The 26,447-nt window shown below is 56.8% G+C and overlaps 3 protein-coding genes across 3 annotated transcripts in view; 2 read left to right on the top strand and 1 right to left on the bottom strand.

Moving 5' to 3' along the window:
- The window catches only part of RBM18 (RNA binding motif protein 18), a 10,427-nt gene extending 10,228 nt beyond the window's left edge, over nucleotides 1–199 (bottom strand). The window contains exon 1 of the mRNA XM_026049493.1: nucleotides 39–199. Within this exon, the coding sequence (XP_025905278.1) occupies nucleotides 39–151 (113 nt within the window). The 5' untranslated portion in view covers nucleotides 152–199. The remainder of the gene's footprint in view (nucleotides 1–38) is intronic.
- Nucleotides 200–1,330: 1,131 nt separating this feature from the next.
- MRRF (mitochondrial ribosome recycling factor) lies at nucleotides 1,331–14,050 on the top strand. The gene is made up of 6 exons (XM_026049587.1): nucleotides 1,331–1,502; nucleotides 1,934–2,089; nucleotides 3,323–3,441; nucleotides 6,124–6,215; nucleotides 11,345–11,504; nucleotides 13,222–14,050. Exons 1-6 carry the CDS (start codon nucleotides 1,331–1,333, stop codon nucleotides 13,297–13,299), a joined length of 777 nt encoding a protein of 258 aa, XP_025905372.1. The 3' UTR covers nucleotides 13,300–14,050.
- Nucleotides 14,051–22,919: 8,869 nt separating this feature from the next.
- PTGS1 (prostaglandin-endoperoxide synthase 1) overlaps nucleotides 22,920–26,447 on the top strand; it is a 5,720-nt gene continuing 2,192 nt past the window's right edge. Inside the window, exons 1-7 of the mRNA XM_026049320.1 lie at nucleotides 22,920–23,021; nucleotides 23,120–23,260; nucleotides 23,796–23,939; nucleotides 24,219–24,400; nucleotides 24,580–24,663; nucleotides 24,963–25,209; nucleotides 25,898–26,184. Of these exons, the coding sequence (XP_025905105.1) occupies nucleotides 23,236–23,260; nucleotides 23,796–23,939; nucleotides 24,219–24,400; nucleotides 24,580–24,663; nucleotides 24,963–25,209; nucleotides 25,898–26,184 (969 nt within the window). The 5' untranslated portion in view covers nucleotides 22,920–23,021; nucleotides 23,120–23,235. The remainder of the gene's footprint in view (nucleotides 23,022–23,119; nucleotides 23,261–23,795; nucleotides 23,940–24,218; nucleotides 24,401–24,579; nucleotides 24,664–24,962; nucleotides 25,210–25,897; nucleotides 26,185–26,447) is intronic.

Raw genomic sequence — 26,447 nt, 5'->3', positions numbered from 1 at the left:
GCGGCGCGCAGGCCCGGGTGCCGCGGGCCGTGACTCACTCGGTGATCTTGGGGTCGAGGTTGCCGATCCAGAGGCGGTGCCCGTCCTGCAGCGCGCCCTCCGAGAGGATGGAGGCGTTCTCGAGCGGCAGCGCCGCGCGGCCCGGCTCCATGGCCGCTCACCATGACCCGCCGCAGGCCGCCGCCCGCCCCGGCGCCGCCTTGTGACGTCACGGCGCCGCGCGATGCCGTCAGCGGAGCTGCGCCACGGTGAGCGGCGCGGCGGGCGCCCGCTTCCCCCCCCGCCATTCCCTGTGCCCCCCGCCGCCATTCCCGGTGTCCCCGCCGCCATTCCCGGTGTCCCCCTCCCCCAACCCGCGCCCACCGGGCGGCCCGGCCCGAGCGCAGCGCCCCGGGATGGGGGGGAGGGAGTGTAGGGGGGGGGTGTGGGGTCACGGCGCCCGCACTAAAAGGAGGCGGCGCTGCGGGGCGGGGCCTCAGGGGGCGGGGCCATCTGAAATGGGCGGGGCCTCGCGGGGAGTGGGCGTGGCCCGGGCGCACGTGCCGCGGGTTGCGGTCGCGCGTGGGGCCGCCCGCGAGCCGCGGGCAGGGCGGGAGCTGAGCAGCAGAGCAGGGCTTTGCTTGGGGTGTGCTTTTGTGGAGCGAAGGTGCGCGCCGGCCGGCCGCAAACACGCCGTGTTTTGCCCRGATTTGGCGTTTTCCCGGGTTTCCCCAGAACTCAAACGCGGCTCTCGCAGGGCAGGGCCCCGCAGTCCAGGCCGGAGCCTCGTGTGGCCTGGCCTGTGTGCCCGCCTCGTGGCTGCCACGGAGCCGTGTGGCCCATTCCTGCGGCATTCCCGTGCCCATTCCTGCGGCATTCCCGTGCCCGTTCCTGCGGCATTCCCGTGCGCATTCCCATGGCATTCCCGTGCGCATTCCCATGGCATTCCCATGTCCATTCCCGCAGCATTCCCATGCCCATTCCCATGGCATTCCCATGTCCATTCCCGCAGCATTCCCGTGGCATTCACATGTCCATTCCCGCAGCATTCCTGTGCCCATTCCCGCGGCATTCCCATGACCATTCCCATGGCATTCCCGTGCCCGTTCCCACGGCATTCCCCTGCCCATTCCCACAGCGTTCCCGTGCCCGTTCCCGCAGCATTCCTGTGCCCATTCCCGCGGCATTCCCATGACCATTCCCATGGCATTCCCGTGCCCGTTCCCACGGCATTCCCGTGCCCGTTCCCACGGCATTCCCGTGCCCATTCCCGCGGCATTCCCGTGCCCGTTCCCGCGGCATTCCCGCAGCCCTTCCTGTTTTCCAGGTGCGCCGGGAGGAGCTGCGCGCCATGGCGCTGGCCCTGAGGTGCCTGCGGCAGCTGCAGCCGCCGCTGTGTCGCTCGCGGCTCGTGGCCGGGGCGCTGCCGCGGGCGCCCGCGGGCCGCCCGGCCCCGCTGCCCGGCGCCTGCAGCCAGCGTGGCCACCAGGCCGTGCTCACCAGGCAGCTGGCGACCAAAAAAGGCAAGTTTTGCAGTCTTCCTACTAGCCTGTTGCCAGATAATACCAAAAACCTTGAATTCCTCATCCCCGTTGTCCCAGCTAGCAGCACTGATCCACCCGAGGCAGAGCACAGGCCTGGAGGAGCTGTTTTTCCTGCCTGTCTTGCCAGCCACGTTGCATTTTAGTCCCTCCTTGGGAAGCGCTGCCTGGAGCTGCTGGGTGGCCTGCATCCGTGAGCAGCAGTCCCCATGTTCCAGGTGGAGCCGTGCCCGCTGCGTGACGTCCGCGTACATGATGGATTGCATGCTCAGGCATTGGACTGCTTGCTCACTTGAAAATATAGTTGCCCTGGTTTATCTTATGCTCCGTTTTGAATCTAACAGCGATTGTAGTGGTTTCTTTCTACTGTCTAACAAGGAAGCGTTAGAAATGAATTTTGTGTGTAATTGCAGCGAAAGGCAAAGGGCAGGCTCAAGCTAGAGTGAATATCAGTGCCGCCTTGGTTGAGGATATTATAAATTTGGAAGAAACCAGTGAGGACATGCAGGCGGTGGTAGAAGCCCTGAAAGAAGATTTCAGCAGAAATCTCAATATTAGAACCTCACCAGGTTAGTAGCTTTCTTGGATGTTGCTCTGCTGTTTGTAAATAAAGTTACTGGTCTTTGCAGCACTGAGCTGCGTGTTTATTTTTTTTTTCAAGTTTGATTTCCTTTTTATTGAATTAGTCACTAGGCAGCAGATTACTACAACCTTGACATCCCCAGCTAAAGGCCTTTTTCACCCCGGGCTTGACCAGGAAGAATCCATTTTTGTTAATAGCTTCCTGGAAATAGCTTTTGTAAGTGGGAGATGTCAAAAGTGTCTAACTGAACTGTTTGCAGATGTGATGAAGAAGCAGGTTGTCAGCTAATGCTGCAGTAGGGCAGGAAAAATCCAATTGCCATTAAATTAGCCTTTTGGAAATTGCCATCAGGCTGGTGTCTGGCATATACAAACCTTTTCTGCCATGCGTATTTGTGGTTAGTGACCTTTACAAGCCCTACTCACTTAGTGGATTTTCTGTTTTAGAAAGAAACATGAATATATTTGACTAAGCTACAGTTACTATAACACTCTGAACATATGTATTTATAAGCAGTATCAAGTTTCAGGGATGAAACTGAACATTAAACAATGACCAAATTTGAATCATTCACCACCCCTGCTCTGGCACTTCAATCTTTAACGGAATTGGAAAGTTTAGCTCAGTCGCTTAACTATTTATTCTAACCATAGGTATTTTTTTAATTGCACTGATAAAGTACCTCTTGTCTCCTGTGCCTTTTGCTCTGTTCATGTTTTTGAGCATAAACAAGGGAGCAGAGTAAGAGCAGCTCCAGGAGAAACTGAATACTTTAAATTAGACAGCGTACAGCGCTTCCTCYTGGGACTTGGAAAAGAGCGTTGAGGACTCAAGGGAACACTGCTAAACTAAAGACATAATCTCCTTGATTTTTAGAGCAACATTTAGATTTTTCCTTTATTGTAAGAATGAAAAAATATATATCTTGATTATTCATCATCTTTGCTTAGTTTTCGTGTTCCAGTAATGAAAACAAACAAAAGTTTTGTTTTTGTGTTCTTGTGCTCTAGAATGATGTTGAAATGTTTGGTTTGCAAATACCGCAGGGCATGAATAAGTATAATAGTAAAATTGTAAGTCTGAAAAAATCCTTTTCTTTTGTAATATCTATGTGTTGCATAATGGAAGGAATGCAGGACACTGCACATGTCTTTATGCTACATTCTCATTCTGGGCTGCTCTGTCGTACTGAAATGCCACTGTGTTTCGTTCTTTTGAGGGGCCTTTGATCACATAGTTGTGGTGACCAAAGATGGGAAGTTTCCACTGAACCAGCTTGGGCAGATCTCACAGAAGTCACCTCAGCTCATCATCGTGAACATGACCAATTTTCCAGAGGTAAGGCCATGTTACTGGTGGTAGGTAGTAACTACCACAGGAACAAACAGATTGATACTGAGCAAAGGAGCATTTAGACTCAATTGCTCAGCTCTGACAGCAGTTGAGAGTTCTCASTGCGCTGTGTAGCACTCTTTGGCTGATGCACAACAGTTATATTTTGCAGAAGTGACTGGCCACCTCCATCTGGAGTAYAAGGTATCTTGTATATGCAGCAGCATTTCCAGTTAGGCCATGATTACTCTCGAGCTTCCATCCGATAAATTCCAAGAATATGATCATTTTGCTTTGGGCACTATTCTCCTGTCTTTGCATCACAAAGAACTTGGTRGAAAGACAGCAAAGGGATTATCCTAACTAGGACAGTGCCATGCTGGAAGGACACCTAGGTACTTGTGCCCTGCTAGGTCTCTTCATTTCCTGAGCTTTTATTGAACCTGGTAGTCTTGCACACACCCTAGATCTGCCCTTTTGTATTTGAGCCAGTTCAGTTGCTTGTGAAGACTTGGCTATGCACAAACCTATGCCTGTAGTTAAATAGTCCATATTTATGCTGCTCCCCTGGCAGAACTAAGCACTAAGTGCTGTCACAGGGCCTGATAGGCAGCAGTGAAGTTAGCGAGCTGCTCTCTTGACAGTGCCTTCAGCTCAGGACCCCAAATTAGATGTTCTGACTCTTGGAGAGAGCCAGCCTAATTTTCTGCAGGAGCCGTGGTTCGAGTTGCCCCGTGCATCCCGTGTCGGGAGCAAGCGTTCCCGTGCCCTGCGGAGAGGAGGGCTGTCACTCAGAGCGGAGCAGCGTGTACAGGCACAAGGAGTAATGAGTGCAGGGTTAGCTGTTCATCCAGCTCCGGGTCTGGAGGTTTGCCAAAGCTTATCTCTATTTATTTTGCAAAGGCTTTCCCCAATTAATTAGGTCAGCAAAGTCTCAGAGGAGGTCAGTGTAAGGTACTTGATGCCTAAGTGTTTCTTAAAGTGCATGCAGCATGTGTAATGTCTTTGAAGAAGGAAGGCCCCTCATCAGCGAGTGCACGGAGGTGCCTCAGGGTGCCAGAGCTGAGAGGGCTGGAGAAGTCACTCCATGACTTAGCCCGTGTCCGAGCAGGAATTGAGACAGGCTGAGAAATGGGCATGTGTGAAATTAAATACCACCATATGTACCATTGCCTACAGGATATTTCTAAACCAGGGAGCCATTATTCATTGAACTAGAGCTATAACCATTTCTCTCAGTGCAGTTGTTCTGTAACATAACTGTTTCATGGATAGGTTGAACTCCTTAATGACATTATACACACATTACTCAATGTCATTATTTACAGCTTCTAGCGAATAGTTGATAGTATTGAGAAGGAAATGGAAATGTCTGAAGAATCTGGGAAAGAAAATAATCATACAAAAAGATTTGCAGGGCCAAAGTCTGCTTAGTGCATCTATGCCTGAGATTTACAAAAACAGAAAAGAATCTCTTTTTAGGCATGAATACATATTTAAACAGGATAGGAGCAATATATTTTTCCCTTCTTCCCTCTCCTGCAATATATGCTAAACAGTACAGTTTTTACTGAATATTACCATCTTACAGGGCAGGCACTRTCCGTAGAATAACACATTTATAGCGTTAATTTGCAAAGATCATCTTAGTTATATTTTTCTGCCCATTTTTAGCAGTATTTTCATTTCATTCATACAGTACACAGGAATAAGATTCATTGCATTCAGTGATGTGCACACACATTGAAGACCTAAGCAAATATGCAGAGCTTTAATTTGTGCGTCAGTTGATATTCCAGGACTTCATAAATACATTCTGCTGTAGAAACTTGGGTCTAAAGTCASTGATGGAGAAGAGCATCAAAAATAGCAGTGGTCCTTGTAGAAAATGCTATACTAGTGCCAGGAGAATATAGGCCTGTTCTGTCACCGTTAATGTCAAAGAATGAAACAAGCTGGYAGGGCACTGTCAGAGCCTTCCACAGAACTGATCTGACATAAAGTTTAATATGCTCAAGGTACACCAGTGTTCTGTGATGGGAAAGAAGGTATTTAAACATTTCTCAGGTAGCAAGCTCACCTTTTTAGCAGAGCAGAGTKTCAGCACAGGCAGCAGCGATGGAGTCTTGAGAAGCTGATCCCAGGTAATTAGCTCTAAAATATACTTATTGCTGAGCACTGGCTCTGTTTCTCGGACAACCGCTGCTGCCTTCATGCAGCGTTTCATGTAATGGGGGCTGTAGTGCTGAAGCGGTTAAATTAACATTTCTAAATTGGCACTTTGTGATTTCTAGTGGAAGACATTCAGCTGGAATTTTTAAATGCTCAGAATCTTTCATCTCCTTTGCCATAGTTAGGCTATGCCTTGGGAATTTATTGCGGTTTTAGTCTGCATTGCCTCAAACCATCCAAATAGTTTCAAAGCAGCCAAACAGTTTTCTTTTGTTGTTGCTTCCCTTCCCCTCTCCTCCCCCCTTCTTGCCCTCCGTACCCTGATACCAAGAGCAGCCACAGTTTCCCATTCAGTTTGATCAAAGCTCTCGGCACCAGTGTAACTTCCTGATCTTACTGGTAACACAACTAAATGTTTCCATGTTCTGTGGAGATGGATTGCCAACTATTGACAGAGTTCGGGCATATGGGAATAATTATTTCCTAATTCCCTTTACCTTTTGATCTGGTTTACAGAGTACAGCTGCAGCTACGAAGGCTATAAGGGAAAGTGGAATGAACCTAAACCCGGAAGTAGATGGGACAATGATTCGGATCCCAATTCCTAAGTAAGTAACGATAGCAAAATTCATGGTTATGCAAGGCAACATAATAGTTTGCAAGAAGGGCCTCTTGTTGTCCTTGTGCGTATACATGATTGCTGTGATGTCTTGATGCAGCTGCTCTCTTTATCTTTCTTTAGGAAATAATCCAAGCCCTTAAAAATATTTGCTAGAACCTCTTCTAAGAATCTGAGCTCTAAGTCAGCACACTTTGGCATCTGATGCCTGATCTCCGTGTTCTTTATCTTCCCCTTGCAGAGGAAGCTCGGGCCTAGCTGGCTGCAGCACTTTGCAAGAGATGGCCAAAGACTTTTGGTTAATCCAAAGGCCAATTCCTTGCTGCTTTCTGCAAATTCGTGGAGTTGTATCAGCCCTGAGCAGCAGTAATGCAGTAGCAAACTCGTAGTAGTAGAGGTGAAGAGCATCTTGCTGCAGGGGCCATCAAATGGAACAATGGAAGGAAGAGGGAGGAAATTGAGAACTCTGGCTAAAACAAAACAAAAACCCTCTTTTTGAGCAGTACACATGTTACCATACACAGCAGTGTGCTCCATCGGGCTGTCCCAATGCGCACGTGTTTGCTCCCCAGGATGAGACTGGATCTCGTACAGAGCCAGACCTCAAGCTCTGCTTGTGCCACGGGTCTTGCTGGTACAGGTGTAACTGGGAGAGTAGCCCTGGTGCAAGGTACATTCACGGGCTGCTGTGGGTGCTGCCAGGGAGGCAGGTGAGGATGCACCCAGCCACCACAGACCTCATTTCACGATCCCGTAAAGGCTGGAGGTGGCTTTTACACTGCACATACCATTGCACAGGCATTTCACAAGCAGGTGACTTCTAAGTAAGGATGAACTAAGTATTTCTGGTGCTTTAGATCTATTTTAAAAATACATTGAATTTTATCTAGCATTTTGATCAGGGAATTCTAATTGCAGCTTTGTGCTGCTGTCGGTGAAAGGGAATGACATTATCATGCTATCTGCTGATTTTCTTTTCCCCTGTGCTCTCTGCCCTTCCCCCATTGCTCAGGAGAGGAGGAGGGCACTATTATCTTCATAATTGCTGAGGCTCCCGGGTGCTGCACAGTAGTTTGATTGTTAATGGGCACTTGGGTCATCCTTGAATATGAATTGCAGGGGAGGAAACTCTGAAACTGCAAATCCCGATCTTCAGCAAAATATATTGTTTTTTAAACAAATGTGCATGTTCCATCACTTTCTTCTGTGGTGCTGCAGAAGAAAACAGGGCTTCTTTCCCCATGGAAGACCTGTCTAGTGAGCTTCCTGCTTCCTGTGGTGTATTGCTGTTGCTGCCCCTCGTTCCCTTTTACCCTTGGTGGCTGGCACTCTGGAGGGCTCTGAACTAGGGAGATTTTCAGCTTGTGCCTTGCAGGTCTGCCCTCATGAGCCCCTCAGCCCCCATATTCTCAGTCACTATTTAGTGACAAGACTGGATCTTTCAGAGTTTTGTTCACCTATTGAAAAAGCAGGCTGTCAACTAGGGTCTCTTTACAATGTAAAGAGACTAATGTACAGGGGAAAACAACAACAAAAAAATCTGCTAGAGTCCTCTCAAATAACATACCTCTGAATTATTTTTTCCCATAATTTTTCGAATTATTTCGTTTTCCCAACASTCTAATGACATTTCTGGAGGAGGGTGTGACAGACAGGATGCAGTGAACTTGCCAAAGCTATAGCAGGTGTGCCAGAATGACCTGAAATTTCTGCAGGTATCCCTTGCATATCTGGCAGATACAGTGTTGTTTCTGCCAAAGTTGATTCTTTCATGAGGGGAAACTCATTAAAAATAAAATCTGCAAATCTGAAATGTTTTGCCTGTTTCTAAAAATACTTTTCAGTTTGACTTATCAGCTGGACACATATGCATCATATTTTGCCCCATGCAGGTTCGACTACATTTCAGTKTTTGAGATTATTTCAACTGAACATTTAAAAGTAGAGTTTACTCTTCGGTATTTATTCATTTAATTTTTGCATTTCAGTTTAGACAGGAAAAATACACTAGTTTCACTTGTGTTTACTTCTGCTTCCTGCTAGGATCCCCTCTACTCCCCAAGGTATTAGCTTGTTTGTGTTGCTAGCACTGCATGAGCAATATTTATTTGTGTTAAAAATATTCTCTGAGGGTTTAAAAAGAAACATAAAAAAAGCAGCCATGGGAACACTGGTATTGGTTCATCTCTTGGCTGAATTTGACCTGACCTTGTGCCTTTTATGGTATTGCCTCATTTTTAGATTCATCTTTTTTGGAACTATTGTGTTACACTGGATATTGTTTGTAAATTAGTAATATTTTTACACATGCTTTACTGAAAGCCAGATGACTCATTTGAAAGTTTAATGACTCATTGTGAGCTTTCTTTTTTTCCTTTGTCCTTTAAGAAATATGCAAAGATACCTACTGTGGAGAGAAAGGACTCCAGAAATTTCATTTGAAAAAAACAAAGCTGTTTTTGTGCTGCGCTGCTCCACATCTCTCATCATAAGTGTCATACATGCTTTTTTTGTTGAATAATATATTTTGCACCCTATGTTTATCTGCATCTGCAATTATGCATGCAGAGTATCTAGTTAAGCCCACTTTCCTTTAACTAATGCCTGTTGTTCGCAGGAAATTCCTAGCATTTAAGACAGAGAAATTGTTCTTACCCGCACAAGCGTCTCGCGTTGGACTCGGCCGTGGGCTGCATTGTTTGCACTGGGGGGGAGCTCGTGCCCTGTGCTGGGAGAGGAGCATCCAAGTGTCGCCGTGTTTAACCACCGGCTGCTGGCTGAAGCAGAGAAAGGAGACGTTACCATCTGTAGAGCTGCATTTCTGCACACGCTGGCGTGTCCGTCCCCAGAGGCCTCTCCTCCTCACCCCAGATATCGCACAGCGCAGGGGCAGCACTGCGGAAGCAGCAGGATTTGAGCCTGTTGCTTGTTTGCCCCCAAGGAGGTGCGGGGACCCCCAGCCCCGCGGCTGGCCGGGACAGAGGGAAGGGGCTCTGTGCAGAGACCCCGGCTGCGCTCCCCATTTTGGCACCGTTTCCCCAGGTTTGCTTTGCATTTCTTGACCTTAAAGAGAAGGCAGGCACAAGGAAGAAAAGAAAACATATCCAGAACCGTGTGGAAGTCCCCGATGTGGCAGAATTAAGCAACTGTTCTTTAGAACCTTGGGCCTGGCTCACGTTGATGGATTCCTTAACTAGAAACAGCATCTGCCTAAAAAAAGCGCCAGTTTCTGGCATTGCTGGTAGCATTGCTGAGAATTTACACACAGTCTGGTTGGAACGTAAAACCCGCCGAGAAACTCCGCGGTGCTGTACAGTGATAAAAAGAAATTGGTGCTAATAAAGACAGACAGGGAGGCATGAAAGCTGTGACCCTGTGCCAAGAAGCATAGGAAATCTGGCAGCGCTGCATAAACAAAAACATTTCCTTAAAGGCTCGGCAGCCCGAAGCAGGCAGGCGATACCCTCGGCTGGGCTCACGGAGGAGGAGCGCAGGGGAGGCGACGGGCAGGAGCAGCCGGCCAGCTCCTCGCTCCGCGTTCYGCAGATGCGGATTTAACACGCGCCGCCCGGGAGCACGACCTCGGCCCGGCCCCCGCGCCCGAGCAGGCTCTGCTGGCTTCCCGAGGCCGCCAGAGCTCTGGCTCGGGGGCTTGCGGGAGAAGCCCCAAGGCATCGACATTGGGGTGCTGGTAAAGCGCAGGCTGTCCCTGCCACGGATCCATCCCAGCCCGGGCTCTCTGCCTCTGCCCGCTCTGCTGGAGACGCCAAATACGGCAGGAATTGTGTCTGGGCAGCCTCTCCCCTGCTCTGCTCCGAAGTACCAGGAGCGCCAGAGCTCAGGAACAGGCAGCGCCGCTGCCGCAAGCGGGAGGCACCGGAGCGGCCGCGGCTCCCCGGCCGCAGCACGGCACGCACGGCGCCAGGCTCCCCGACCGAACCCCCGCGACGGGGCAGAGCTGGCGCAACGGGAGCCCCGCGGTCAGTGACCACCCTGCGCGCACCCGGGACGGGCGGGCTCTGCAGGGCCTGCTGCCACGTACCTGCTCTGCCTCGCGAGCACTGGGAGGTGCGCGGGGCTTGCAGCCTCAAGGCAGTCTGCAAGCTTCAAGAGCCACCAACCTAATTGAAATATTGTTGTTAAGCGTTAACAATTAATGCTGACAGCGATCAGCTGCAGATGCTGGGAAGCAGCAGAACGCTCTTGGCACTGAGGTGACATGCCAGCTGCTCTTGTGTCTTACTCAGGTGCTCAGACTCCTCTGTCACATTTAGTTATTAGTTCGGGACAGAAAGTTCAGGATTTTCCTGTGGAATCACAGCTGTAAGTGGCCCACTGTGAGGGCAGAGTGGAGCTGAGATCGTGCTCTGCCCCTTAGCTGCGGATATACTGAGCCACTAATTTCAGAACCACTTCTAGGATAACCCTCTTGTCAAACAGGATGTTAAACATGATCTTAGTGGAAATGCCTGTTAGTGATGAGCTGGAATAAAGTTGAGTGAAATATAAGCTCTATAGCTTCCAGATACACAATTCTGCCTCTTCCACTTGCAGGGAGACTGTATTGAGTTTCAGGAATGGACGGAGGTTTCCTCGCAGCTTTGCAGGAGGATTTTGCTTTTCAGCTCTGTGTCTTAGGCCTGGAGCTGGATTTTCCCTCCTTCCCCCAGATGCTTTGGCAGCAGAAAAAAGGAAAGCCTAAACATTACAGCATGACTTTCAAGCGCTGCACTGACAGCCATAAAACAAGTAAGATTCATTCCAAGTCCCTCAGCTCCGAGCTGTGCTGGGAGCTTTTTGCTCTAGGCAGAGACTGACGCAACTGAGGTGCATCACCTTGRCAGGAGCTGTGCTGTGCAGGGCTAACCAAGTTCCCTTGGGCCGAATCAGCTGGTGCCCAGAGCAGGATGGAGAGCCCCCGGGTGCCACGCTGGTTAGTGCTGTGGCTTTGTGAAGCAGGGCCTCATGCCAGGGTGAGGGCTGTCRTGACACACACTGCTTCTGGGCACCCTGGCAGAGCCCAGCATGGTGCTGCTCAGCCCAGAGTCCACACTGTCCTTCACAGGAAATACATGTGTCCATGCTACACGTGACRTTTTTTATCCCTTCTTTGCCTAGGATAACCAGGGAGCACAGGGAGGGCCTTGTGAAGCTCGCCAAGCAGTCCACCAACAAATCSAAAGATGCTTTGAGAAAGGTGCGAAGCAAGAGTGTCACCCAAATAAAGAAGTCCAAGAACAAAGTGTCTGAAGATACCATCTTCTTGCTAGAAAAGCAGGTATGCTTTTTCCTCCTGGTGCATTCTGATGTTTCACAGCCCACTCATATGAGTACAACAGTGAACATTATCCCAGACCTCAGGAGAGAGACCCTRTCTGGGACATAGGTGACCCTGGGCTGAATTCTGGGGTTAGATAATGGCCCTTTTCTCTGTCAGATTTAGGGCTTGAATCTTAAAGCCAAATTCGTGGTATGAACTGTTGTAAACTAACACAGGAARAGTCTTCCCCGAAAGCTTCTGAGGCTCCAAGGACTGTTGCATAAACCAGCTGACCTCAGGGAGCCAAACTACCCACATGCACAGTGCTTGGACATTGCAAAACAGCTGGTGTTAATGAGGATTGTTCCAGTTTGTTATTAATGAAAAGGCTAGCAAGATTATCTCTGTTAGGAGTTTTTGGCTTTGATTCAGGAAAATACTTAAGCACATGCCTAATTCCCTAAGAGCAGATGTCACTAAAGTCAATTACTTGGGCATAAACTCAGGCACAAGCATAAGTGTTTTGCTGAATTGATGCCTCTGAAGGCAGGCCATTACTTTTTAGCTGTTTGTTTATTAACAGCTATAGCTAGATACATTGCAAATGCTTCAGAACAGTTCTTTGTATGCTCACAAAAATAAACATTGATATACAGAGCATTTTGGGAGCAGGAAAAATGGCCAGGCTATTGTAACTGAATCCTGTTGGGAAGCGGTCCTCCCAGAGCAGACAGATGGTTTTCTGCATTTGTAGAGGTAGTATCTCAAGTCCAATTTTCCCTTGTACCCGGATTTTTCAGCTTGAGAAAAGGTCATTCTCATATGCCTGGAATCTCAGGAGTCAATGCTGCTAAATCAGTCTTAYAAAACTACTGCATGAAAACCCTCATGTGCTCAAACCTTCATCCATGCACATTCCATCAGACACTCAAATAAGCATGTACACAGTTATGCACCATTGACATGCTTGCCATCTCCAACCCTTATTAGCAGGAGAGCTGACACTGGGCTAGTACTTTAGCAATAGCAGTTTATTTATCATTTAGAAGATATATATATCTTCTAAAGATAGAAATATATATATATGTTACTTTGTACACACTAGGAATTCACACATGAAGACTGTGACTCCTGCTATTATCTAGTTTGTTGTGACAGTGAAGAGGCTGCAGAAAGCAATGAGATAAGCCCTCATCTAGCAATGAGATAAGCCCTCATCTCTGGCACTGACGGCAGGAGGTCTCTTGACTCCACCCTCCCCCTGAGGTAGCTCCATTAAATAAGAGCTTGACAGAGTAGCTCAGGGGCTCAGCCAGGATGTTCTGCCAGGAGAACAGCAAGCATTGCAGCAAACGTGGGTTCAATGTAGGATGCAAGCAGCTCTTTGGAGGCTGCGTGGCTTTAGCTGAAGCAGCAGAGCGCRAGTGGGAAGCGGGAAGCTCTCCTGGCTCCATGGCCCTTCTGTGCTCCAGCACTCACGTCCGCATCAGCAGCGACTAGGAGCTGGGGGCGGTTCACGCTTGGCCTTCCCTGGTCCTGTTCTCACTATGCAGATGAAGCACTGGCACAGACTCCCCTAAACCTGGTGGGGAGCCCCTAGGAGGAAAGGGTTATTACCCCAGCGCTGGTTTTTATTAGCGCTTTAGGCTGCGTTTCAGGAGATGACCCAGTCATTCCTTTCCCTCTGACCCCTGGCGCTACCTCGCACGTGACTCAGGCTTGTGCTGTGCTGCAGATCCAGCAAATGGCAGACAGCGCTGCAGCCGAGATGGACAAGCTGCTGGCAGCCAAGACCAAGGAGCTGCTCGGGTAAACACCATCCCTATGGACACACTCCCCTCCACCAGCAAGACCGTCAAGCAGCCTCAGGTGACGGCAGGGACAGCTCTCCCAGACCTCCACAACAGACCCCTGCTTTGGACTGCCGACCCTCGACCGTGTTGGAGGGATGGGGGAAACTCTCCTTGCTTTTATTTATTCAGGTGAAGAACAAAATTAGGTTAAGTAAGTTTAAAAAAAATCAAACGAGAAAGATGGGAAGCTGAGGGAAGGGTTYCCACAGCAGAAGCCAACACAGGAGGTGAGGCTGCCCCCCCACCTTGGGCATTCACCCAACAGGACCTGAACCACCCAGGGCCTGACCCCTCCACAGCTTTGCTTCCCCCGACCTGCTCGCGCGGCCGTGCCCTCGCTCCTTCCATCCCCGGCCTYTTAGCCCTCGTAGCAGCTCTCCCTTTGGCTGTGACGGAAGCAGGAACACGAGCAAGGTGAACCTGCTCCTCCACTGTCCTGCTGTGGACCTGGGCAAATGTTTCTGTCTAAAATAAAGTCAAAATGGGACCTGGAGGAACAGCCAGTTCCTGGTTGGCCTGTCCCCTTGAGTTCACTCTTCTCCGAAGAGCATTTGCCYGTTGCTGTTGGCACCACAGTTTCCTACAGCCTTTCCCACAAGGTGTGCAGCTCCAGGAGGACCTGGAGAAGCTCCTCACCCACCGGTGCACACTGCCAAAGTGCATACAAAGACCATGGCTGTGCACTTCCTTAGCCTTTGGTGACTTTTTGGGTGAAGAATTGTCACTAGCACCGCCAGCAGGGCTCTTTTTGCCAGGACGAAGCACAGAGCAAGACCAGAGCCAGCACGGGAGCTTTCTGCTGCGAGCACCAGCCATGCCCAGGCCGCTGCCGCATGCCCCGCGCGCYGCTCGCGTCGCCTTGGCACAGCAGAGGGGAGGAGGCAGTGCCAGAGCAGGGTCCCGCGCGGGTGCAGCTGCGAGCAGGTACTTTCCTGCAGCAGCAAAGAGGCTTCCCCAGGGCCTGGGTGACGCAGGGGGAAGGGGGACGCCGGCAGCCCCGCTCCCAGAGCGCGGCCCTTCAAAGAGCACTAAGTGCTCTGCAGTCCTTAACTAAACAACTCCCAAAAAGTTAGTTTGTGCACGGCGGGGAGGGGGAGGAGATGACGGATTTGCTCTGCTAGGGCCCCACATGTCAACAATTTCTCCACTTTGTGTATTTTGGCCAAAGCGCCTACCATGATAAATGAATAAAGGAAAATGGCGAGCCCAGGGCGGTTACATGGCTCAGTAAATTGCTTTCAGCYGATTACTGTATTTCTTTTGACATTTATCATCAAGGCTTTTCTGTTGTTGTTGCAGCCCCTGCATCCCAGCAACAGCCCAGGACCACGGAGCTTCCCTCATTACCTGCCCAGGAGCGAGTCTCGTGGGTCCGTGGGCTCACGAGGGTCCCTGGGTGCCAGGGCGGCCCCAGGAGCAGGATGCCATGAGCTGCACTGGTGCCCCCTTCCCTGGGCCCGGCAGCAGGGATGTGTCCCGCAGGGACGGGCGCTTCCCCTGCTGCAGGGACTTCTCCCTGCTCTTCCCCTTGGCACAAGGGCTGCCAAGCGCCCGGGCTGCCCGGCCCTGGGGCTGCCRTCAGCCGGGCACCCGCTGCACTTACTGTGACCGGGTCCTGCTGACACGCAGGGCTCCTCCACATGGATCCCATTCTGCCCAAAGGCTGGGAAGAGCACAGGGAAAAGGCAGGAGTCCTCCCAGCAGCACAGGCAGGAGTCTTGCCCTTGGTCAGGCTTATGAGGAGCTGCAGCTGATGCCACCCAAGGGTGCGAAGGAGCTGCAGCTGGGAGGGAGTCGGGGAGCAGCCCCATGGGCCCAATGTCCGGGGCTGCAGCACCGCAGTGGCACCGGCCACCGGCAGAGCCCAACCGGGAGCCCCTTCCCGCGGCGCATCCCGGCCCGTGGCGGAGGCGCCGGGAGGAGAAACTCTGCGGAACCTGGGAGCTCTCGAGAGAGTTAAAAACCAACATTGCTCTTCAAAATGGCTGTGATTGCGCTCCTCGTGAGTCATCGAGCAGAGCCCCGGCGATTGCTTTGTGCCAGGGACGAGCCTGGGCGCTGATTGTGCTTCCCGGATTTGTATAACGCAGCGCCAGGATGGCATGTCAGAGTTTACAGCTCGCATGCATTTTCAGCAGTGAGCTTTGCAAAATGTATCAATGTAATCTCTGCCTCCTATATTCCGTGTTGATTAGACACGATTTCTGGCTGGATTTTCAGAAAGCTCAAGTGCTTTTTTAATCACTACAGAAGCTCATTATTGCTTTCCAGTGACTCTTATGTCCTTCACTTCTCCTTTCAGATTAGAGTCTATAGTCAGATGAATATTGGATGATTTCATTACATACAAATGCAATCAACAGTTTTGCATAAATTTCTCCTCTTTTCTTGAGTTTCAATTGACCTCAGCACCCGTGGAGGCAGGCGCAATACACATGTAAATGAGCTGGCGTTGCCGCAAAGACACGGATGCGGAGAAACAAGATAAACTGTCAGATAATATTCAGGATTTTAAGAGATCAAAAAATACTTCCTYGTTCAGCCAATCCATAAAAATGGCACCTTCAGCTGCCTGGGAATCTGCTTGTGTTTTGCTCAGTTTCTGGCTGCGGACAAAGAGCGGGAAGGGGCCGCATGCCGAGGGAGGCTCAGCCGGCACGGGATGCTCGGCCCGTGTGCTGGGATGGGCCGCCCATGAATGGGATACTCGGCCCCAGGATGCTTGGCCACAGGTGCTGGGATGCTCGTCCCCATGCATCGGGATGCTTGTGTCCACAGGCAGGGGTGCTCAGTCCTGGGTACCGGGATGCTCAGCCCTGTACACAGGGATGCCCAGTCCTGGTTACTGGAATATTCAGCCCTGCACATCGGTATGCTTGTCCCGTGTCCCTGGATGCTCAACCTTACACACCAGGATGCTGGTCCCGTATCCCGGGATGCGCAGCCCGTGCAGGAGCCTCCCTGCAGCCCAGCGCCTCTTCCTGCCAGCAACCTGCAGCCTGCAGCACAGCCAGGGCGCAGAGGAACAATGCACCTAAAATGTATTTAAACTAACGCTCCATGCTAACAATCAGGGCTAATTTAAGCAAACTGTAATTAAATATAAAGGACCTCTTGGTAGGGAAGTCAAGAAAAGCTGTCAGCAGTTACTTTGGATGGGAAGCCCTTACCTTTACAAGAGCAATTTCTGCACTCCTGCAGCAATCCCGCACTCCCACACTCGCCTTCAGGGGCCGACGAGGGAAGAAACTCTGGGGTTGCATTTGATACTTTTATGCACTAATCTTCTTAACAGATTTTTAATTAAGGGGAACAGAGCACTTTGCAGTCGTCAAATCCGCYGGCGCTAATTGCTGCTCATGTTAGCCCCATTAGCCACCCCAGTGACCCGGCTGCAGGCCTGGCAGCCGCCAGGGACCCGTCCCCCAGCAATTTGGGTAAAATAAACTCCCTAATCAGGTAAATCATCCCATCAGGGAACCGCTGCCCGTGCCGGCAGGGAGCTGGCAGCGAGACGAGCGCCGGGCCCGGCCGGGCACGAAACGTTTAAGCCGTCACTCAGCCCCGGCCGAGCTGCTGCCCCGGGGCAGCCGCCGGGGACGGCCGCGGCGCGTTTGGGCTCGTGTCTGCCGCGATTTCCTGGCCGCCGGCGGTGACGGCGGGCGGCTCGCGGGGCGCCGGGTCCTGCCCCGGCTCGGGCGGCGCGTGGCCACCCTGCCCCGCGCCGGGCACGGGGGTCACTGTGGGCACCGGGGCGTCCTGCACGCGCGGGGCCTTGGGGCGGCCAGGGTCAGCACGTGCGGCCGCGCGGGTCCGGCCTGTGCCGGGCGCCGTGGCGGGGAACCCAACACCGCCGTAATTGGGAGCAGCTGCGGCGCCGGCCCGCCGCGCGGCGCGGCCGGGCTGGAAGCATTTACGGGGCCGCCCGGGCGGCGGGGCCGCGCGCGCCGGAGGAGCGGGGCCGCGCGGGTGATGGATACAGCTGATGAAAGCGCCTTCCTGCGCCCGCGCTCGGGTTACCGGCACAGACATCCTGCGCGCCCCTCGCTGCCTCCCTGCAGCCCCCRGCGCCGCCTCTTGCTGCTCCCATGCCCCAACCTGGCAGTGCCCATCGCAGCGCTGCGCCCCGAGTCCCGCGTGCTCCCCAAACACCCCTCGGAGGGGTGCCCAGAGCCGGGACATCCCGACAGGGCTGTGGAGCTGGGCTTTGCCAGGAACACCACATCCAATGCAACATTTTGCCCTTTCCTCTCCCTTTTTATCTTTCCTTTGTTGCCACCAAGATGGTTTTTGGGCTCCTCACCCKCCCGCACACGGGCACAGCGGCTGCGTGCGCTGGGACAGGGGCTGTGTCCGCCTGGGAAGGCCGGGGCAGGAGCAGCCGCCCGGCTCGAGGGCTCCGCTCGCACCGGCAGCGGCATCCACGGTGTTTTGCTGCCTCCCGACGGGAGGACGGGGCCTGGCAGCGGCCGCTCGCTCCGTCCGTCCGTCAGTCCCGGCTGCGGGACATGGGGGCTGCCGGCTGGATGGCTCCAGCTGCTCCTGGCCCTGTTTGCCGGGGGTTTCTCCGGCTCCATGGCCACCCCAGACACACACGACCCCGCTGCCATCATCTCCTTCCCCTCGGCCTGCGCCGAGGCCAAAAGGGGAAAGAAAAAGGGRAAATGAAACCTAGGAAATGGGGGAAGTTGGTGTGGGAAATGGGTCTGCGGAGCAGCTCCCGCRCTCCCCATTCCCGCTGCATCCCTGGCTGCGGCTGCTTCCCGGCACGTGCGCCTGCCCCCGGGCAGCGCGGCCGCCGCGCGGGCGGAAGCGCCKCTGCCGCAGGGGGATCCTCCGTGCTCCCCGCGCAGGCTGCCGGGCCGCGATACCGGAGGGACGGAAGCGCCGCAGCCCCCGGGCCCCCTCGGCTCCATGGGAGACACTGCCGCGAGCCGCGGGACTCTGCCCTGCGAGCTCCTGCGGGATGAGTGGGATGAGTGGGATGAATGGGATGAGTGGGATGATTGGATGCCCATGGGCACTGCGGGGCCCTGAGCACCCTCCCTGCAGCCACAGGCTTCGCTCTGCCTTCCCCAGCTCCTCCTCCTCCTCTCTCCTTGCCGAAGGCTGCCAGGCTGGCGGTGCTGCCAGCCCTTGCTGGGCAGGCTGCGACAGGGCCAGGCTGCAAACACCCACCAGCGGTTTTCCCAATCTGGTCACCTCCTGGAGCTGGCATGTGCCGTGTTCCTGCCCCCAGTGGCTGTGCCAGGGTGCTCGGCATTCCGGGGGCAGGATTGGTGTGTGGGGATGGGCACAGGTGTCCTGGGGAACATGGGGAACCTGGGCATGGGCACAGGGAGCTTGGTGACATGTAGGGACCACAGGATGGGTATGGAGATCTTGGGGACACAGCAGGAGGGACAGAGATCCAGGCATGTGGCCATGGGGACTGTAGGAGGGATAGAGGGATGTGGGGATGAGCAGCGCGGGTCCTGGGGCAGGGGAAGGACGGAGGGAGCTGGGCTGACCATGGGGCTGGTGGGGGACAGGAGGACACCTGGGGCAGGAGGAACACGGGGATGTGGCCATGGCCGGGGCTCCCCGGGGCCGGGGGGCGCAGGAGGGACACGGCGACGTGGGGATCGGAGGGACCGGGGGCCACGGGGATGGGCGGGAGAGGCGGGGGCGGGGGCGGGCGGGGCGGGGCCGGGCCGGGCCGGGCCGGGCCGGGCCGGGCCGCGCGCTGCTCTCGCCATGGGCGGCGGGTGCCGGGCCCGGGCCCCGGCGCTGCCCCCGCGGGCGCTGCGGCTGCTGCTGGCCCCGGCGCTGCTGCTCTGCGCCGCCCGGAGCGCCGGCACCGCTACCGGTACGCGCGGCGGGCGGGGCGGSRSCGGCACCGGCACCGGCACCGGGGGAAGCCGGAGCGGGGCGGGGACCGGCCCGGGGGGAGCCGGTACCGGCGGGAGCAGCGGGAGGTCCGGGGGGATCCGGCCCCAGGAGCGTGAGAGAAGCGGCACCGAGGGCACTCGGTACCGGGAGGATGTGAGGGCGGTGGGGGGACTGGTCCGAGGGCTCCAGCACCGGGAGGATGCAGGAGCGCGTGGGGACCAGCCCTGAGGCATCCGGGGGTCCTGCGCCCGGGAGAACCGGCACCGGGGGATCCAGCACCGGGAAGGTCCGGGAGGTGTTGGGGGAAGCAGCCCCAGAGGGATCTGGTACCAGGGGGATCTGGGGGTGTCGGGACCATCCCAGGGGACCGGCCCTACAGGGTCCCAGAGGATGAGGGAGGTGGGGGCGCCCCTGGGCGAGGGGCTCCTGCTCCAGCTGCCCGGGACAGCGGGATCCCGACTGCTCCCGGCAGCTCCCCAACCTGTCTGAGCTCCGGGCCAGGCCCATCCAACCCAATCAGCTCCCCGGGATGCAGCAGGGTGAAACGTGCGGGAGCAGGAGCCGGGGTGGGAGCCGGGCTGGGAGCCAGGCTGGGATGGGGAGGCTGCTGCACAAGGAGCAGCAGGCTCCAGCCTGTCACGCTCGGCCGCACGAGAGCCCTTAAAAAAAAAAAGCACAGGAAAAAAACAAACTTCCCTGTGCGGCTCCCGCGGCCTCCCTGGGACCACCCGCAGGGCGGCCGGGCCGCACGTCCCCGTTCCTGGCAGCCGGTGCTGGGCGCCCGCCAGGGCCCGTGGTGCGGTGGCCACAGCACCGTCCCGCACCCAGCACCGCCGCCTCCGTGGCCCCGTCGGGACCTTGGCTCYGTCCCTCGTCCTTGGCAGGGCTGGCGGCTGCGATCGCGCGGGTGAAGGGCGGCACARCCACTTACCGGGATGTGGCCCAGGGTCCAGGGAGCAGCGGGAATGGCCCTGGRGTTGTGTAGGAGCGGGAATGGCCCTGGGGCTGCTGTGGAGCGAAGGGGCTGCCAATGAGCTCGGCAATGCAGCGAGGAGCGGGGGTCTCGGTGGAGCGGGAGCTGGTGCCTGGCTGGGAAAGAGGGGGCCTCAGGGACCTGCTTAGCCCCCTGCAGCCCCAGGCCACCATCTCTGAGCATCCCCCCGGGCCCCATGGAGCTGGGGAATGTGCTGCCACGGGGCGTAATGCGACCATGGAGAGCCAAAGGATGCTCCGGCTGGGATAGGTGTCCAAGTATGAATCTCTCCCATGCATGGGAAGCATCTGACAGAGGGAATCCCAAGAAGAGCAGCAGAGCTGATGGATGGGGAGAGGCCTGGAGAGCCATCCAGACGGTGGATGCTGCTCTAAGGAGCCCTCGCGCTGCTCCTGCCCTGCCCGGAGGCGGCCAGGCTGCGCCCGGCTCCCACGTGTGGTGTTTGCCATCCCAGGGCAGCTTCCCCAGCTCCCAGCTGCTCCCAGTGTTGCAGGTTTTCCCTGCAAATGCTGCCCTTGCAGTAACCCAGGTCTGTGGTGCCTGGGGCTGCTCATTCGGGACTCCTCTGCCTCCAGAGGCAAAGGAGCCTCCAGAGCCCGGGCTGGGCTGCACGCAGGGAGCACGGAGGGGACCCTGGGGCCTGCACGGAGCTCACTGCATCCGCACAGAGCTCATTGCACCCGTGCGGCCTTGCAGGAGCCCCTGGCGCTGCAGCCGTGGCACTGGCAGCCCGATGAGGGCACATGCACCCAAGGAGACCCGTGCAGGGCAGCAGAGCAAGTGCCACACACAGAGACAGCGCCCGACGTGCAGCGCGCGGCCTGGGCCGAGCAGATGCCACCCCGCGCCTGAGGCTCGTCCGTGCCCGGAGCGCGCGGTCACGCACGGGGCTCCCGTCCAGCTCCGCAGGGTGCCCCCGGCGCCGACCGCCTCGGGGCTGAATTCCTGCGCGGGGTGGGGAGAGCCGGCGGGGCCGCCCCAGCCCCGAGGCTCCCGCCGCTCCCGCCCGCTGGAATGTGCTGCTCTCGCCCCGCACGAGGAGGACCCGCCGCCCGAGCTGTCCCTGCTGGCGCAGGGCTGAGAGCTGCAGCGCCAGGGGCTGCTTCTGCTCCTCCCCGCTCCAGCTCCTGCTCCTGCTCTGCGCAGGCAGGGCCAGGCTCAGCCTGCAAACATCTCCCTTTTGCCAAAAAAAAAAAAAAAAAAAAGGTGGAAAAAAAGAAAAGAATCCAGCAGCCTGAGGTCAAAGCATCTGCAATATCCAGCAATCTGCTTCTTGCCTCGCTCTGGGTGCACGTTGGAGTCAGGACGCATGGAAAGCTTCAAGCGGAGGCCAGCATGTCTGGAGGCCCAGCGGGAGCTGAGCTCCGGTGTGCCGGGCGCGGGGCCTGCGGCGGGAGCGGCAGGTCGCACGGCCCCGTGGAGGCACCGGCAGCCCCGGCATCACTGCTGGAGATGGCAGCTGGCTCCAGAACTGAGGGATTTTTGCGAAAATAGGCCTATGTTTTGAAGAAATTAATCTTTTGCCTTTTCTGACGGGTAAGCATGCTCTGGGCTCTGCCTCTCGCTCCCAGCTGCTTCGGAACCTGTTCTCAAATTCCAGGAAAATCTGGAGCTGATTTGGGGTTGGATGGGAGAGCTCGGTGGTTGCGCAAGGCCCGAGGACAGCCCCGCTCCACCAGCGGGGTGGGATGCTGGGGCTGCGGTGCAGGCGCCCGGGCTCTTCCAGCACTCAGGCTGCCTCGGCCCGTGTTTTTCCAGGCCACAGGAAAGATCTGCGCTGCGAGTGCCGGCCGCGGGAGCAGGGGATTCTCCCTGCGTCCCCGAGCAGCGGGACGGAGGTGCCGGGATTGCCGTCCGCGGGGGCGCCGCTCCTCGCCGTGGCCTCGGCTCGGCTGCAGGCTGCAACCTGCCGCCCTGGAAGCAGCCGTGTTTGAGCTGGCGCGAGCTCCGGTGCCGGCGCAGCGCCARGGAGATGCTGGACGGAGATCTGGAGCTCTGCCGCAGGCCTCCTCGGGGCCAGGGCTCCCCGGGAGCCCGCGTCCCACACAGGGCGAGTCCGGAGGCCCATGGCCCTGCGGCACCGGGGCTGCTGCAGCGCCGGCCGTGCTCCTTATCTGGCGCGTGCAGACGCAGCCGGCGGCGCTGCCGCGGAGGAAGCGCCCGGCCCTGGGATGAGGATGGAGCCCCAGCGCCTGCCGCTTCCCTCCAAGCAGCCCGGCCGCCTGCCAAAGCAAACGCTTGCTTGGGCGCTGACTGCTGGCCTTAATGTTGGTACCGTGTGTATAAGGATTTATCCCTGTCCTGGAGCCTCTGGAGTCCTGCAGGTCCAAGCGATGCTACCAGGGAAAATATCCCTCCGGGGAGCAGGCGGAAGCTGAATGCTGGTGTTGGCTGGGATGCGGGACCGCTGCTCCAGGCCGTGCTGCTCCAACAGCAGTGGGATCAGCAGGGTTGGGAGCAGCGGGAGCAGTGGAGGTGGGAGAGCAGGAGCAGAGGGAGCAGCGGGAGCAGCAGGAGCAGCGAGGCYGGGAGCTCCAGGCCTGGGATCCCTGGGAGCTGCTGCTTGCAGCCCTGGGGCGCTTTGCAGGGAGGGGGTGCAGGAGAGGTGTCCGGCAGCGGCTCCGGAGCAGCTCGGGCTGCAGCGGTGCCACAGGGAGCAGCTCGGGAGCCCCGACCCAYGGCCGCACTTGTGCCCCACAGCCAACCCCTGCTGCGCCTACCCCTGCCAGCACCAGGGCGTCTGCGTGAGCGTCGGCCTCGGCGGCTACGAGTGCGACTGCACCCGCACCGGCTACACAGGGCCCAACTGCACCACGCGTGAGTCCCGCGGGACGCCCCGTCCCGCTGCCCCGGCCGGCGCCACGTGGCACCGGGCCCTGGCGGGGAGTGACGCCGGCCGCGCCGTCTCCCTGCAGCCGAGCTCTGGACCTGGCTTCGCACGCTGCTCAAGCCCAGCCCGGCCTTCTACCACTTCATCCTCACCCACTTCCAGGGGCTCTGGGACATCATCAACGCCACCTTCGTGCGGGACATGCTCATGCGGCTGGTGCTCATAGGTGAGGCCACACATGGGGGCCTGGGACATGTGCCGGGCAGGCCGCAGCACCGGGCTGCACTGGGCGCTGGGATGCAGCAGTGGCAAGTGCTGGGGACACTGGTGGTGGGGACCAGGGTGCGGCGCTCGGCAGCAGGGAGAGGAGGTGGCAGATGCCAAGGGCAGTGGTGGGGGGTACCAGGATGCAGCGCTGAGTGCCAGGAAGCAGTGGACACTGGGATGCAGTGCATGTGCTGGGATGCAGCGAGCACTGGGAAGCAGCGTGGGCAGCAGCTGGGCTAGGGAAGAGCTGGGCACCGCGGCACACCAGGAAACCACAGGCAGCTGCCAGCAGCTTGGCTCTCCAGGAAAAGCCGATGGAAACATCCATGAGGCCCCTATTACTCACCCTGTCCTGACRTTTAGCACATGGCGTAAATATTTAGGCTGCATCCCTGGGTGCGCCAGGGCCTGTCCGCCGGCTCGCACGGCTCCCGTGCCTGGTGCGCCTCRGCCGGCCACCCCGCGGGTGACACGTGGCTCTGCCCTCCCTGCAGCCCGCGCCAACCTCATCCCCAGCCCGCCCACCTTCAACTCTGCCTACGGCTACGTCAGCTGGGAGGCCTACGCCAACGTCAGCTACTACACGCGGGTGCTGCCGCCCGTGCCCGACGGCTGCCCCACGCCCATGGGCACCAGAGGTAGGTGCCATGGGGCCGCCCCACGGCTCCCATGCACGGCCTGGCTTTCCCAGCAGCGGCTGCATCTGCGGAGCTTGGCCAGCGCTGCCTGTGCTCCAAGGCTCTTCCCAGGCCGGGAACCAGGGGCTGAGGCTGGGCAGCCCTTGAAGCACATGTGGCTAAAGCCCCCTGGGTGGTTAGAAGCCCCCCCGGGTGGTTAGAAGCCCCCCGGTTGGGTCATGTTGTGGCCTGTGTGGAAGCAGCGCAAGGTGCCCAGACCATCCCGTCCCGTCGCCGCAGGGAGGAAGCAGCTGCCGGACGCGCAGCTCCTGGCAGAGCGGTTCCTGCTGCGGCACAAGTTCGAAGCCGACCCCCAGGGCACCAACCTGATGTTCGCCTTCTTCGCCCAGCATTTCACCCACCAGTTCTTCAAGACCTCCGGGAAGATGGGCCGCGGCTTCACCAAGGCGCTGGGCCACGGGGTGAGGGTGGCACCTTGGCCCGCAGGGCACCCAGGGCCTTTCCGGTCCTGGCGGCTGCTCCAGCCGCTCGCCAGCATCTCCAGTCTCTGCAAACCCTGTGGAGAAGCCGCAGCCCCAGAGCAGCGCCGGGCGCCAGGTGGGACGTGCAGCCGCGTTGGTGACACCAGCATTTTCTCCAGGTGGACCTTGGGCACCTGTACGGGGACAACTTGCAGCGGCAGCACCAGCTGCGACTCTTCAGGGATGGGAAGCTCAAATTCCAGGTACCAGCAGCATGTGCTGCAGGGCTGCCCTGCTCCCGTGGTGGGTGCTTGAAGCTGGCATCTCTCTGGAGGCTGCTGGGCTTGAGACCCCCAGGAGCTTTGGGAGACACCAGCCCTCAGGACCATGTGCCATGTGGTGATGGCTGGATGGAGCCACCTCTTTGGCAGGTCCATGGGGACGTCCTGCCACAGCCCTCATGCCKCTTGGAGAAGGACCATGGGCCCTGCAGACACCCAACATACAAGGGCTCATGGTGCAGGGCCTGTYCCCCGCTCCTGCCCGCTCTTGTCTCCCCAAGGTGGTGGACGGTGAGATGTACCCRCCGACGGTGGCCGACGCGCCCGTGCACATGGTCTACCCGCCGGCCCTGCCCAAGGAGCAGCAGATGGCCATGGGCCAGGAGGTGTTCGGGCTCCTGCCAGGGCTCTGCCTCTACTCCACGCTCTGGCTTCGCGAGCACAACCGCGTCTGCGACATCCTGAAACAGGAGCATCCCACGTGGGACGACGAGCAGCTCTTCCAGACCGCCCGCCTCATCCTCATCGGTGAGGGCAGCGCCGGGCGCCGCGGCCCCGCGACGGTGCCTTGTCGCGCTGTGCCGGGGAGGTGCTGGCTGCCCTGCCTCTGCTCCCGGAGACTATGGAGATTGTATCTCACCCTGGCACCATGTCCTGCTATTCTGCGTGGCGCTCGTTTGAATTTCAGCCTGTTTCCCAGGGCTTCTCCGTGGGAAGCGGGCTTATCTGCATCCTTTCCATCTCGTGGCGTTTCTGTTGTGACGTTCGTGCCATTTGGCATTGGTGGCAGCAGTTACGTGTCCCCAGGAGCCATCACCTACAGGGTTTGGCTCCGGGGGGTGACACGGGTTCCTTGGGGGAGCTGCCCATGGGCTGGTGCGGCCCTGCTGGCAGGGCAGCACAAAGACACCTCCAAGGCTGCGAGGCGCTCGCAGCAGATCTCATCTTCTGTTGAGAGAGGCCCCTTGTCAGAACATAAGCAGTTTTTTTAAACAAAAACATTTCCTTTGGCCCATCAAAAAGTTTAAGTGCTGTAATTCTGAGTCATCTCATTTTAATGTCCTATTGTAAATTTACTATTATCTCATGAAATGTAATTTTCAACCCAAATCCTGGTGTGGTCCATGTCACCACCCCAGGAATCACCCGTTTTTGATCTCTGTGTACATCAAGGTCAGCTTTCCTGTGACTGCTGCCTCTCTTGCCTCCTGCCCAGGGGAGACCATCAAGATAGTCATTGAGGACTATGTCCAGCACCTCAGCGGGTACTTCCTGAGCCTCAAGTTTGACCCCGAGCTGCTCTTYGGGGAGCAGTTCCAGTACCGCAACCGCATTGCCGTGGAGTTCAACCAGCTCTACCACTGGCACGGGCTGATGCCGGACTCCTTCATCATCCAAGGGGAGGAGTACAGCTACGAGCAGTTCCTCTACAACACCTCCATGCTCACGGACTACGGCGTGGAGGCCTTGGTGGAGTCCTTCTCCAGGCAGATTGCAGGCAGGGTAAGCTCTTGCTCTCCCGTCCGTGCAGCAGGGTCCTGACAAGCTCTGGCTGCTCTTCACCCAAGGTCCCAGGACGCTAGCACCCACCCTGACCGCAGGGTCTGTGCTCAGCACCAGGCTGTGGGCGGCACGTCCAGCCCGTCCCCAAGGCTGCACTGAAACACCRGCCTCCGTGGTGCCTCCCCACCTGCAGTGAGGCCAGGTTGGCCTGGGCAGCCTCAACTGCCTGACCATGGGACACGAGAGGAGAAGCTCTGGGGGAG

The sequence above is a fragment of the Nothoprocta perdicaria genome, unplaced genomic scaffold (assembly GCF_003342845.1).
Source record: "Nothoprocta perdicaria isolate Ctin4 unplaced genomic scaffold, notPer1 scaffold_6, whole genome shotgun sequence".
Classification (NCBI taxonomy): domain Eukaryota; kingdom Metazoa; phylum Chordata; class Aves; order Tinamiformes; family Tinamidae; genus Nothoprocta; species Nothoprocta perdicaria.
The sequence above is the reverse complement of the archived record's forward strand: the minus strand, read 5'-3'. Positions and strand labels throughout refer to the sequence as shown.